The sequence below is a fragment of the Cetorhinus maximus genome, chromosome 25 (genome assembly GCF_964194155.1).
Source record: "Cetorhinus maximus chromosome 25, sCetMax3.hap1.1, whole genome shotgun sequence".
Classification (NCBI taxonomy): Eukaryota; Metazoa; Chordata; class Chondrichthyes; order Lamniformes; family Cetorhinidae; genus Cetorhinus; species Cetorhinus maximus.
This window is the reverse complement of record NC_135903.1, coordinates 44,425,806-44,440,531: the sequence shown is the minus strand read 5'-3', so window position 1 is coordinate 44,440,531 and position 14,726 is coordinate 44,425,806. Positions and strand designations below refer to the sequence as shown.

General features: G+C 41.5%; 1 protein-coding gene across 3 annotated transcripts in view; it reads right to left on the bottom strand.

The window, feature by feature from the left end:
* strada (STE20 related adaptor alpha) overlaps positions 1 to 14,726 on the bottom strand; it is a 94,932-nt gene that overhangs the window by 42,884 nt on the left and 37,322 nt on the right. For 2 of the 3 annotated variants that reach the window (XM_078529877.1, XM_078529878.1), the window contains one exon: positions 3,205 to 3,307. The exons of the other annotated variant lie outside the window; for it this stretch is intronic. In XM_078529877.1, the coding sequence (XP_078386003.1) occupies positions 3,205 to 3,307 (103 nt within the window). The remainder of the gene's footprint in view (positions 1 to 3,204; positions 3,308 to 14,726) is intronic. 3 annotated transcript variants of the gene reach the window in all.

The window sequence follows — 14,726 nt, the reverse complement described above, 5'->3', positions numbered from 1 at the left end:
TGGAAGCACCGTTAGCTAAAGTGAACTGGCAAAGTAGGTTAAGGGATAAGTAAATAGTGGCAGACATTTAAGGGGATATTTCAGAATACACAGAATAGATACATTCCAACAAGGAAGAAAAATTTCAAAGGGAGGACCCACCATCGGGGGTTAACTAAAAAAATTAAAGGAAGTGTCAAACTTAAAGAGAAAGCATATAATTGCACAAAGATAGGTAGCAGGTCAGAAGATTGGACAGACTATAAAAGGACAGCAAAGAATGACTAAAAGATTAATAATGAGGGAGAAATTTGAGTACAAGAGAAAGCTAGCTAGAAATATAAAAACAGATAGTAAGAGTTTCTAAGGTATTTTAAAAGGAAGAAAGTAAAGTGAGTGTTAGTCCTCTAGAGAGTGAGAATGGGGAATTGCTAATGGAAAATAAAGAGATGGTAGATGAATTGAACCGGTATTTTGCATTGGTCTTCACAATAGAGGATACAAGTAACATCCCAGGAATAGCTGTAACTCTGGAAATGGAAGGGATGGAGGAACTCAGGAAAATAACAGTCGCTAGGGAAGTGGTACAGAGAAAATTGTTGGAGCTGTGGGTTGACAAGTCCACAGGTCCTGATGGACTTCATCCTAAGGTCTTAAAAGAAGTGGCTACAGAAATAGTTGATGTGTTGGTTTTAATTTTCCAAAATTCCCTAGGTTCAGGGAAGGTTCCATTCGATTAGAAAATAGTGAATGTAACTCATTTATTCAAAAAGGGAGACAGAAAGCAGGAAACTTCATGCCAGTTAGCTTAACATCGATCATTGGGAAAATGTCCATTATCAAAGACTTTATTGCAGGGCACCTGGAAAAATTCAGGTAATCAGGCAGAGTCAACATGGTTCTGAGAAAGGGAAATCATCTTTATTTATTGGAGTTCTTTTAAGAAGTAAAATCTGCTGTGGATAAAGAGGAACTGGTGGATGTACGGTATTCAGATTTCTGGAAGGCATTTGATAAGGTGTTGCATCAAAAGGTTATTGTGGAAAATAAAAGCTCATTGTGTAGGGGGTAACATTGACATGGATAGAAGATTGGCTGGCTAACTAGGAAACAGAGAGCAGCCTTAAATAGGTATTTTTCTGGTTGGTGGGATGTAATGAGCGGTGTGCCACAGGGATCAGTGCTGGGGCCTCAACTTTTTACAATTGATATAAATGACGTGGATGAAGGGATGGTTACTAAATTTGCAGATGACACTAAGATTGGTAGGAAAGTAAATTGTGCAGAGGATACAAGGAGGCTACAAAGGAATATAGATAGATTAAGTGTAGGGCAAAGACCTGGTAAATGGAGTATAATGTGGGAAAGTGTGAAATTGTCCATTTTGGCAGGAAGAATAAAAAAGCATATCATTTAAATGGTGAGACATTACAGAGCTCTGAGATGCAGAGGGATCTAGGAGTCCTAGTTCATAAGTCGCAAAAGGCTAGTGTGCAGGTACAGCAAGCAATTAGGAAAGCTAATAGGATGTTATCATTTATTGCAAGGGAAATTGTATACAAAGGTAGGGAGGTTATACTTCAATTTATACAGGGCACTGGTGACGCCACATCTGAAGTACAGTATAGGTCTGCTAATTTAAGGAAGGACGTAAATGCATTGGAGACAGTTCAGAGAAGATTTACTGAACGAATTCCTGTAGTGGGTGGGTTGTCTTAGAGGAAAGGTTGGACAGGTTTAGCTTGTATCTACTGGAGTTTCAAAGAGGCGACTTGATTGAAACATTCAAGATTCTGAGGGGGTCTTGACAGGGTCGATGTGGAGTTGATGTTTCCTCTTGTGGAAGAATATAGAACTAGGGGGGGTCACAGTTTTAAAAATAAAGGGTCACCCATTTAAGACAGATGAGGAGAAATTTTCTGAGGATTGAGTGTCTTTGGAACTCTCTTCCTCAAAAAGCGATGGAAGCAGAGTCTTTGAATATTTTTAAGGCAGAGAAAGATAGATTCTTGATAAGCAAGGGGGTGAAAGGTTATCGGGGTAGGCGGGAATGTGGGATTGAGGTTACAATCAGATCAACCATGGTCTCATTGAATGGTGGAGCAGGCTCGAAGGATCAAGTGGCCTATCCCTGATCCTAATCTGTCCGTCCATGTCCAAGTCCTTTGTTCCTATCTTATGGAGGTGGAAATAGGCAATCTTTGCACAGGTACAAACATGTGGTTGGAAACTCATTTCAGGATCAACCATCAAGGTTGTGAAGAGTCTGGTACATTCTCAGATAGTCGCCTGGAAGAATGTTGGAATCATGGCTAGGGTACAGAGTTTGTGGCAGGGACCAAAGACAACAGAGAAAATTTCTGCTCATCCAGTACTCAATGTCAGGTCAGCAGTCTGATGGTTTAGAGACAGCTGTGGGAATTGAGAGGAGCAGTGGGGATAAGGTAGAGCTTATTAGTGACTATCTTATATTTATGGTGTTAGTTTTGGAACTCCTCGCAAGTGGAACCATCTCTATGTCCACCCTATCAAGCCCTTCCATAATTCCTAAGATTTCTATTGGCTTACCCCTCAGTCTTATCTTTTTCTTTTTACAGAATGCCTGTTCACTCTTTGTCAGTCTGCCTTCGTTACATGAACTGCATTGGTTGAAGGAAAAAGCCCACCACCAGCATCCACTCAGGTCAACTGGGGATGGACAATAAATGCTCGCGTTGCCCTGTTGTTTTGTTGTGTGGGTTAAATGTTTTGCTTAGTGTTCAGCCAAGTTTGTTTGTTGTTGTTGTATTCTGTGTGTCCTGTTTCTAATTGCTATTGACAGAAACAGTGCTTCACTAAGACAGATGTGTTGGTCACTTTATCAGTGTCATATTTCAGTGCTGGGGAGGAGGGGGAAAGGACAGGGAGACTTGAGCTTTGCTATCTTCTAGTCCATTTTCTGATTTGTGGGGTCCACTTCATTACTGTCTCATTCGGTCTCACTGTGCTGGGGTGTTACTGATATATTTCAATGTCTGTAACTGCCATTCAACAGCCAAGAATCAGCTGAAGAGCTGATCTGGGAGCATTTCTGGAAAGAGTACACCAATCAACTTTAAATGTTTGGAGACCACACACACACACACACACACACACATGGAGCCCCCTGTACACTGGGCTGGATTGAAAAGTAAAATCCAGAGCACATGGACCATTTAACAGGTAGGACACATGCACACACATTACCTATTGCAGTCAGCAGCTCATAGGAACTACTGTCTGCTGGGAAGTTGCTCACGGTATCCCAGTTCTGGGGAGATGTAATATTTTCCGATGGGTGTTCATCTGGCTGAGGGAGGAAAGAAACAGAACATGGGTATTGTAGCAGAGTGGTGAATGAACAGCTTCAGTGTGATTAGCAGTGAGACTAGCTGCCAGCAAGAGGTTTAACAGAGCCATTCAATTCAACTGGCACAGCTCCACATCTCTTCAAACTGTTGATTAAATTGAGCTATTGTAATAAAGCTCTGTCCACCCTCTCTAATTCATGTCCCCTTTAAGATCACGGCACCAGCAGTGTTCCAAACAACAATGCAGGCAATCATTTTCACAATGAATATCTCAGAAACCAGCTACACCGCATTTTCTGTCTCCCATAGAAAGTTCCGGCAGCCAGTGGTGCACAATATACAGCTATTTAACATCAGAGCAGGGTACATTCAATGAGCAGAGACTTAAAAATCAACAGCAGCAGTTGGGGCTGAGATCAGGGGGATAAGACTCCATTTAAATCTCGACAGCAAGCAGCAGTGGGCAGGGCAAGCTGACAAGGAAAGCATCTGTGGATAACAGATAACACAAAAGGCAAGAATTTCAATGGGGTAAGTTATCATAGAATAATACAGCACAGGAGGCAGGCATTTGGCCCATCGAGTCTGTCAGCACTTTCAAACCACAATCCAGTTGGTCCCACTCCCCCCCACTTTACAATTTTTTTTTCTCCAAGTATTTATCCAACTGTCTTTTGAAAGCTACTATTACATCTGTTTTCACCATCCTATGAGGCAGTGTATTAAAAAATACTAACCACTCATTGCATAAAAGTTTTTCATATCGCCTCTGGTTCATTTTTCAATCACTTTAAATCTGTGCCTCTGGTTATGGACCCTTCAACCTTTGAAAACAGTTTCTCTTCATTAACTCTATCTAAACCTTTCATGATTTTGAATATCTCGATCACACTACCTCTTAGCTTTCATTGGTCTAAGGAGAACAACCTCTGCTTCTCTAATCTATCTTCATCCTTGAACCATTCAAGTAAATCTCTTGCGTACCCTGTCCAAAGCCTTTAAGTCCTTTTCAAAATATGGTGTCCAGAATTGGACACAGTATTCCAACTAGGGCCAAACTGGTATATTTATTATTTAGCATTATTTCCAGGCTTTGGTACTCTATGCCTCTATTCAGCCCAGGATCCCTTTTGCTTCATTAACTGCTTTGTTAATCATTCCGGTCATCTTCAAAGATGGTGCACAATTACCTCAGATCTTTCTCTTTTTGCACTTTCCTGAAATTGTATCATTTAACATGTCTCTACTCACTTACCCTTCCAAAATTGATAATTTCATTCGTTGAATTTCATCTGGCATGTCTCCACCCATTCCACAAGCTGTCTACATCCTCTTGATGTCTATTACTATCTTCCTTACTGTTTACTATACTTCCAAATCTTATGCAAATTGCAAAGTTGTGCTCTGTAGCCCGAAATCAAAGTGATTAATGTGCATCGAAAACAGGAGCAGTCCTAGTTCTGAACCACGGGGAACTCCACTTTTAACTCAAACTCCCTCCAGTCTGACAAAAACCAAACACCACAACTTACTGTTTTCCATCTCTTAGCCAACTTTGTTTCCATGTTGCTACTGCCCTTTTTCTCCCTTCAGCTTCAATTTTGCTAACAATGGGTTTTGAAAGCACTCATGCACAGCATCAACATTAATAGGGGAAGGACACTGAGATGGACAACACAATTAGCTGTGTTTTGGAGAAAGGAGGGATTGAAGGTTATGGCATGGGGTTGGGTGGGTTGACTACTAAGAGCGAGCCAGGCTTCCTGGGCCTAAAGGCTATTTCATAGAACGGTTACAGCACAAAAGGAGGCTATTTGGCCTGTACCCCTACCCCCCCCCACCCCTTTCCCTGTAGTCCTACATTTTTTTTTCTATTCAGAAAACTTCTGTAGATGTTGGCATACAAGTTGACCTTTGAAACTTCTAAAAATTAAGTATAAAATGCAAAATGCCGGTGTGGTGGTCACCATTTAGATATGTGAAATAAATCATAACACCGGTAATTCATATTAATGTGATACACTTTATTGAATTAATTGTACATAGATACTTCAATCTCAATGAAAGTGTTTTAAAACCCATTAAATTCATTGGCTTTGGCTTCCGACACAGAGTTAGAACACAATGAGTTCATTCTGGCATCATTGTAAGGATCCCACTCTGGCGCTTTCGGTTTCAGAAACATCTTCCTCTCCATCCATTGAATTGGATATTTTGCATTTTTTGAATGATCTGATGACAATTTGAGCACTAACAGAATCCCATGGTTTGATGACAAAACCACACAAAGCACCAAGCGGGGAAGCACACATTTCCACTCGGTGAAGTTCTGATCTCCATCAACCTGTGTGATGTGGCACGAAGATGATCCTTGAGTGGCTTGCTAAGGCACACATTCAAATGCTGAACTAAGGATATTAGACCTCCTGGTATAACTACAATGTGGCCGTTATTTCTGTGCAGGTGCCTCTGGACCTCATTGATTCTATGGGATCTGAACAAGTGCTGCACAAATAAGCTGCATTCTTTACATTGGTCACTAGGACACCTATTTCACATACAATTGATCCATAACTTCACTCCATCCTCATCCATCCAATTGTTATCATGGACTTGTACAAAAAAATCCAGCAGGGAACTCTATTTTCAGCATGGTTTTAATCTTTGAAAATGACCATAGGCTTTAATTTAGTTCTGTCGGCCATGCAGGTTGGTACCACCGTCAATCTCGTCTCCTCAAGAGCTGTGGGTTTCTCTTGATCTGTTTGAACTTTTCCACTCCACAGTTTGGTTGCTGGCCATATTGAAATTCATGGGGTTTCACCCAAGTTGCTAATGTGGCAAAATGGGAACTTGTGTTTTAGCCACTGCCCGATGAGCCGCTGCCCGATGAGCCGCTGCCAACTGGTCATTTTGGTATCACGGTCTTTTGGTAATCTGTGAGCGAACTTTATCTTCTGCCGCAACACTAGACCATTTTCATTCCATAAAGCGACAACACCAACCACCTATTGCTCTGAAATCTTTGCTGGACTCACGGTTTGATTTGGCCCACTTAAGTGCATATTGGAGATGAAACAATTCTGACATTGAGGACCCATTCTGATAGATGCTTGTCAAGATCAGGCCAGTGGCTGGTCCCTGTTCGAGATGCATTTGGTTTTGGGCATCTTCTTCAAGGCAGATTCCTCCTCCTTTCATTCTCATACCAGTTTTTCACCAAATTCCCTCGCTGCAGCAGTTATTTGGCGAGTTGGCAAATGTTACGACTTTTAGCTCGAAACCACTTCATACTTAAATTTGTTTTGCTGAAAGACATTCGTCGTGGAGGGTCTGCTCTGTGTGGGTGTGTGTTAAATTCCCACACATCTTTGCAACACAGCCCATATCGCTTGCTCAATCCCTTGCATCCAGTTATAAGGTAAATAAAACATCAATTCGTGAGGTGAAGAATTGAGGCTGACTACTAATGCAAGTATAGCATGTTGTGGCTGAAAAGGGAACCAAGTATTTGCAAAAACCCAACTTTTTTTGGACTGGAAAATGGGGTCGTCTTAGATGCCTGGTCTACAGTATCCAAGTTTCTTCTGAAAGCCACAATTAAATCCGCCAATTAAATTGGTGTCTTCTGGTTCATGATCCTGCCACCACTGCAAACAGTTTCTCCATTGGTCTAGATTCCTCGTGATTTTGAATACTTCTTATCAAGTCTCCTCTCAACCTTCTCTTCTCCAAAGAGAACAATACCAGGTTCTTCAATCTATCCAAAGAAGTGAAGTCCTTCATCCCTGGAAACATTCTTTCTGCATGCTCTCTACTATCTTCACATCCTTTCTAAAGTGTGGTTCTCAGAACTAGACACAATACTCCATATGAATTAGGAGCAGGTGTAGGCCATTTGGTCCCTCGAGCCTGCTCTGCCATTCAATAAAATCATGGCTGATCCACATTCCTGCCTACCCCGGTAACCTTTGACTCCATTGTTAGTCAAGAATCTACCTACCTCTACCTTAAAAATATTCATTGACCTTGCCTCCATCACTCTCTGGGGAAGAGAATTCCAAAGATTCTCTCAGAGAAAAAACTTCTCATCTCAGTCTTAAATGAGACCCCCTTATTTTTAAATGATGCCCTCTAGTTCTAGTCAATCCCACATGGGGAATATCCTTTCAGCAACCATCCTGTCACGTCCCCTCAGGATGTTATGTTTCAATAAGATCACCTCATTCTTCTAAACTCCAATGGATACAGCCTAGCTCGTTCAACCTTCCCTTGTAAGATAGCATTCCCATCCCAGGTATCAGTCAAATTAACCTTCTCTGAACTGCTTCTAACACATTTATATACTTTCCTAAATAAGGAGACCAAAACTGTACACAGTACTCCAGATGAGGTCTCACCAATGCCCTTACAACTGTAGCATAACATCCCTACTTTTATATTCCATTCCACTTGCAATAAAAAACAGCATTCCATTTATCTTGCTAACCACTTGCTGTATTTGCATACCAACTTTTTGTGATTCATGTACCAGGACGCCCAGATCCCTCTGTACCTCAGAGTTCTGTAATCTCTCTCCATTTAAATAACAAGCTGCTTTTCTATTCTTCCTGACACAGTGGACAAGTTCACATTTTCCCACATTATACTCCATCTGCCAAATTTTTGCCCACTCACTTAACTTATGTTCCTTTGCAGACTCCTTATGTCTTACTCACAACTTACTTTCCTACCTATCTTTGTCATCAGAAAATGTAGCAACCACACATTTGGTCCCTTCATCCGATTCGTTGATATAAATTGTGATTAGTTGAGGCCCCCGCACCGAACTCTATGGTACTCCACTTGTCACATCTTGCCAACCCGAAAAAGACCCGTTTATCCCCACTCTGTTTCCTGTCAGCTAACCAATCCTCTATCCATGCTAATATGTTTCCCCCTACACCATGAGCTTTTATTTTACATAGTAACCTTTGATATGGCAACTTGTCAAATGCCTTCTAGAAATAAGTACAGCACATCCACAGGTTCACCTTTATCCACGTTGCTTGTTACTTCCTCAAAGAACTCCAATAAATTAGTCAAACATGATTTTCCTTTCACAAAACTATGTTGCCACTGCTTGATTGCATTGAGATTTTCTAAAGTGCCCCACTCCTTAACAATAGATTCCAGCAATTTCCCTACAACAGATGTTAAGCTAACTGGCCTACAGTTTCTTGCTTTCTGTCTCTTTCCTTTCTTGAATAGAGGAGTCCCATTTGCTATTTTCCAATCTCATCGGACCTTTCCTGAATCTAGGGAATTTTGGAAAATTAAAACCAATACATCTAATATCTCAGCAGCCACTTCTTTTAAGACCCAAGGATGAAGTCCATCAGGACATGGGAACTTGTCAGCTTTTAGTTTTAATAATTTTCTCTGTACCCTTTCCCTGGTGATTGTAATTATTTTAAGTTCCTCCCCCACTTTCGCCTCCTGATTCACAATATTTCTGTTATTTGTATCCTTTAAAGTGAAGACAGACGCAAAATGTGTATTCAATTTATCTTCCATTTCCTTATTTTCCATTATTAGTTCCCCATTCTCACTTTCTAGAGGACCAATAGTCACTTTAGTTACTCTTTACCTTTTTAAAATACCTGTAGAGCTCTTACTATCTGTCTTTATATTTCTGGCTAGCTTTCTTTCTTACTCTAATTTTTCCCTCCTTATTAATCTTTTAGTCATTCTTTGCTTTTTTTAATATTTTGTCCAACCTTCTGACCTGCCACTCATCTTTGTGGAATTATAAGCTTTTTCTTTCAATTTGATACTATCTTAAACTTCTTTCATTAATCACTGATGGTGTGTCCTTCCCTCAGGGTTCTTTCTTTCTCACTGGAAAGTCTCATTTGAGTATTCTGAAATATCTCCTAAAATGTCTGCCATTGCACTTCTACTGATCTATCCCTTAACTTAATTGCCCAGTTCACTTTAGCCAGCTCTGTCTTCATGCTCTCATAATTGCCCTTATTTAAGTTTGTAACACTAGTCTTTGATCCCCTACTCTCTCCCTCAAACTGAATGTGAAATTCAATCATATTATGATCACTGCTAACTAGGAGGGCCTTCACTATGAAGTCATTAATTAACCGTTTCATTGTATATTCTTGTATAGCCTGCTCTCTGGTTGGTGCTAAAAAGTTGATTGGCTCTAAGAAACTGTCCTGAAAACAGTGAATTCATCATCCAGGCTACCTTTGTCATTCTGATTTGTCCAATCTACATGTAGATTAAAATCACCCATGATTTATTGCCCTACTTTTCTCACAAACCGACATTATTCCTTCCTGTATACCCCATCCTACAGTGTGGTCACTGTTAGGGGGGCCTATAAACCACTCCTACAAGTGACTTCTTACCTTTACTGTTTCTCATCTCTACCCAATCTGATTCTACATCTTGATCTCCAGAACTACAGTCATCTCTCTCTATTGTACCAATGTCATCCTTAATTAACAGAGCTACCGCTCCACTTTTTCCTAGCTTCCAGTCCTTCCTAAATGTTATGTACCCTTGGATATTCAGGTCCCAGTCTTCGTCATCCTGCAGTCATGTCTCTGTAATAGCTATCAGATCATACCTATTTATTCCTGTGCGTGCTGTCAATTCACCCATTTTATCTGAATGTACATATCATTTGTAACAGAGCCAGTTCTGTCTTTTCACTTTTTGTAATTTCTAGCCTTATCTACTGGTGCACTCTTAGGTTTGTACACTCTGTGCCTTCCTGCCACACACTCATCATCATTTCCCTTATTCTTACCTTGATCTCTTGCCTTGTCTTCTCTATTTAATGCATCACATCTTCCCAAACTTGATCCCTTGCTCCACTCTTTAGTTTAAAGCCCTCTCTACTGCCCTAGTTATACAATTCACTAGAACACTCCATCCCAGCAGGTTCCAGGTGAAGACTTTCCCAATGGTGCCGCTCCCACTTTCCCCAGTACTGGTGCTACTGCCCCATGAATCAAAACCCATTTCTCCCATACCAGTCTTTGAGCCACGCAGTTAACTCTAATCTGATTTACCCTATGCCAATTTGCTCTGGCAGTAATCTGGAGATTACCACCTTTGAGGTTCTGCTTTTTAATTTAGCCCCTAGCTGCTCACACTCCCTCAGCAGAACCGCTTTTCCAGTTCTACATGTCATTGGTACCTACATGGACCACAACCACTGGATCCTCCCACTACAAGTTGCTCTCCAGCCCATAGCAGATATCCTGAACCCTAACACCAGGCAGGTAACACAGCCATCTGGACTCCCAGTCTCAGCTGCATAGAACTGTGTCTATCTCCCTGACTATACTGTCCCCAGCTATCACTAAATTCCGATTAACAAACCTTCTTGAATGGTTTCCTTTACCATGGTACCACGGTCAGTTTGCACATCCACCCTGTAGCCACCACTTTCATCCATACAGGCTGCAAGAACCCTGAATCTGTTGGACAATTGTAAAGGCTGAGGCTACTCCACTTCTGGGTACCCATACCTGCCTCACTCGCAGTCACACCCTCCTGTCCCTGACCACAGACCAAATCAGAAGACCCTATCCTAAGGGGTGTGACTACCTCCTGGTACAAAATGTCCAGGTAACGTTCCCTCTCCCTGATGCGTCACAGTGCAGCGGCAGCTCAGCTTCCAGTTCAATGACTCCAAGCTGAAACTTCTCAAGCCGCAGGCACTTACTGCAGATGTGTTTGCCCTTTCCAGGGGCTCCCAGTCTGCAGTTGCAACACCACCCGCTATGATATCTTTACTATGTATTAATTTATAATTAATAAACATGGCTACTCCCAATGACCTTTACTGCTGCTAGTAAATCTTAAAATTAATAAAACCTTACAACTACTAATAAATTACACAGGTTTTGAAGCTAAAGGAGCAAAATATTCACCAACCAATCACTTCTGCTTTTTCTGCGATATCACACTTGGATTTGGATTTCTCTCAGAACACAGCCACTCCAGGACAACAGACTGGACTGGGTTGGAGAGCTTTTCTAGGTGCTGCTGACTCCCTTGGGTCCTCTCTTCATCTGCCCTACTAGGAGGTGGTTACTGCCTCTGGGTCGTGTTTTTGCGCTTGTGACTTCAAGTCACAGTCTTAAACAGTGTCAAACAAAGGTTCACCATTACTTCCTTGTTTTTTTTAACTCTATGCCTCTATTTACAAAACCCAGGATCCAATTTGCCTTATTAAATATATGGGGAGGCGGTGGCATTGGGGGATTGTCACTGGACTGGTATTCCAGCGACCTAGGGGACCAGGGTTCAAATCCCACCATGGCAGATGGTGAAATTTGAATTCAATAAAAATCTGGAATGGAGTGAAACCATTGCCAATTGTCGTAAAAACTCATCTGGTTCACTACTGTCCTTTAGGGAAGGAAATCTGCTGTCCTTACCTGGTCTGGCCTACAATGTGACTCCAGATCCACAGCAATGTGGTTGACTCTTACAAGCAATGGCCTAGCCAGCAATGCCCACATCCCATGAATGAATATTAAAAAAAAATCACTCCGTCAGCATCACCGATTTGTGCACATATAACCCCTGGTGCCTATGTTCCTGTATCCACTTCAAAATTATATTTATTGTTTTACATTCTTCCTTCACTTTCTTCCCGCATTAAATTTCATCTGCCACGTGTCCGTCCATTCCACCAGTCTATCACCATCATCACAGTGGATTATGGTATATAAGTGGATTATGGTATATAAGTTGACCCCATTTCCCGACACTAAAATGCAATCAATACTCGGCACTCAAGTCCATCCCCCCATTTTTCACGCTTAGGGCTATACACAGGTTAGGAGTCGGTCTCAATTTTTCAGCTCGGACATGCACGTTTAAGGTTATACTCACCTCAAGTCTGTGCATGGGATCGAGCAGGTGATACGGGCTATGTTGCCAAGATGATGTGTGGGAGTTTAAGACATGCCCACACAGAGCAGACTGTGCATGGTGACCGGCGAACAGAAATGGCTCCCACTGCACCAACACCGGTGGGTCACATTTTATACTCGATGTACAAGTTGAACCCCAAATTTTGGGAGGATTTTTTGAAGCTTCAATGGTCGTCTTACACGCTGCGATCCATAGTAATTCTAAATTTTGTGTCATCTGCTAATTTTGAAATAATGCTTTGCACACCCAAATCCAGATCATTAATTTATATCAAGAAAAGAAGTGGTCTTAATACCTCCTCCTATGCTGTAAGTGATTCTATGACCCCACTGTGTACCTTCCTCTGGTTTCCTAATACTAAGATTCTCTGGTACTTAAAAGTCTTTGTTTAATAGCAAAAGTGGATCAATTTTCAATTCAGCGGGTTTGATGTTAATGGGGTTCCTTTGATCTAGGGCAGGTCCAACTGCATATCCACAGTTGCATGAATCTCCACTAGGATTCCATGGGACATTTAACTACTACAGCTTGTGTGGATGGTTGCTGATTAAAATGGAATGGGTTACTAAAATGTTGAGTCCTTGCATTACAAACATATTTTAAAAAATAATAATTTTTTCCAGTGACCAACTTACTGCTCACTGCACACTTGCTTTGGGGCCTTTCTGAGGATCCAAGCATCCCAACACCCTCATTATTGCTCAGGGAGAGCTACTCCTGCAGTTACTTGGCCCCACTGGGAACTGTCAGGGGCCTGGCTGCCCATTGCCCAGCATTAGCACCCCTCATCTGGAGGTACATTTCCCATTAAAGGCAGCAATATATTAAAAGAAGCCTCAGACACTGAGAATATGCTTAATTATCAATATAGCAAAACCTGTCCCCACCCAATATACGGAGTCTCTCTTTTCCTTTCTGGTGCTAATGGGTCTGATGTGTCTTTCCAGTTACCATTTCAGCCTCACATTGAACTACCATGGGTTTCCAGTCCAGGAGTCAATAATACAGCAGTAGCTTTTATTCAAACTACAATCAGTAAAAACAAATTAACATGACAAATGTAAATCTCACTCAGATAAAGCAGCATACACAGAGACCCCTGAATATATGGACTTGTAATCAACAGCAGGCTGTGTCTGTAAAATCGTTGTTAAGTACAGGCTACAAACACATACTATATTAAACTATAAATATTACCTCCTAGTAAAATACAATTTTTGAGGCAAAGGCAAATCACAAACACAATATTGGAAATCACTGACCTCACCAAGGTCATTATATAATGAGCCCTAAAGCCATGCAGCAGATACACTGCACAGCACACTGCAGTACACACAACACTCATGTTCCCAAGCATCGTCCAGTGACCTCCGGACAGCATCTGGTTAAAGCAGGAAGCAGCCAGAAGTAGTCGTGATACCCCTGTAGTTGCACAGCTTTTGACAAGCCAAGTGTACACTTACACTTGAGCGAGGTTCCATGGGGTTTTGTACTTACATCCTGGCAAGTCAGGGCTTTCAGCAGTGGACAGGGTAAAACAAGAATGGTTTCAAAGAAGATGCTGCTTTGCTATCCACAAACAATTTCACTCATCAACAGGAGTCAGGAGTTTGAATCTGGCTTGTAAGTGAAATTTCCTGATCTAAGATTGTCATGAGAATAAAGAGAGTACACTGCTCCACAGCAGCTTAGCCTGTAGCAGCACTGAGGGTTTTCACACATATTTGTGGATGGGTTACTGTATCCTCCTAAGTTGCGGTGTGAAGTTTTGACCTGTGCCTTGAAATGCATCTTTAAAGAGAAAGTCATTTTTTTTTGATAATTATGTTAAAGTTCGATAGCAAAGGTCACATCTCAGTCTAATGGACTGTGAAGATCTGCCACACTGAAATATCCACACCAGTTCCACCCTCACACAGTCCACCATTCTCTGCTCGGTGTTTTATGTGGATGAGCTGGTCATAGGTAGGTGCATGTCCACATATCTGTGAAACTCATCAGCTGATTTTTGTATTTATCCCATAAGCAACTGGTGAACCTGCGCCAAGCTCCGCATCCCAATTGCGGCCTCTGTTTCACAATGAACGCAGGCATGTATCTGCTGTCCAGAGCTGCCCTCATCAGTAGCGTGCTATCAGGAGTCGACTGTAGTACCTTGTTGACTATTTATTTTGGATATTTAGAGACAGATGGGATCCATCTTAAGAGATGGATGTGCAGTCATGACTCTTCAAATGCAGAGTTTTTTTTTTTAAACAGACTAGGGCGATGGGTCCCGTTCTTTGGCTTTATAGGTTTGCTGAGCGACTGTTATCATGTTCCCTTCCCAGAACACAAATATCAAACCTTGCCACTCAGAATGTGAGGAGTTGCATGCTTTGAAATTTATTTTTGGCATTTGTTCCAGGTGCATCAAATTATTAGGGGACTAAACACAGCTTAGTAATGTGCAATGGAGAAAGTGAA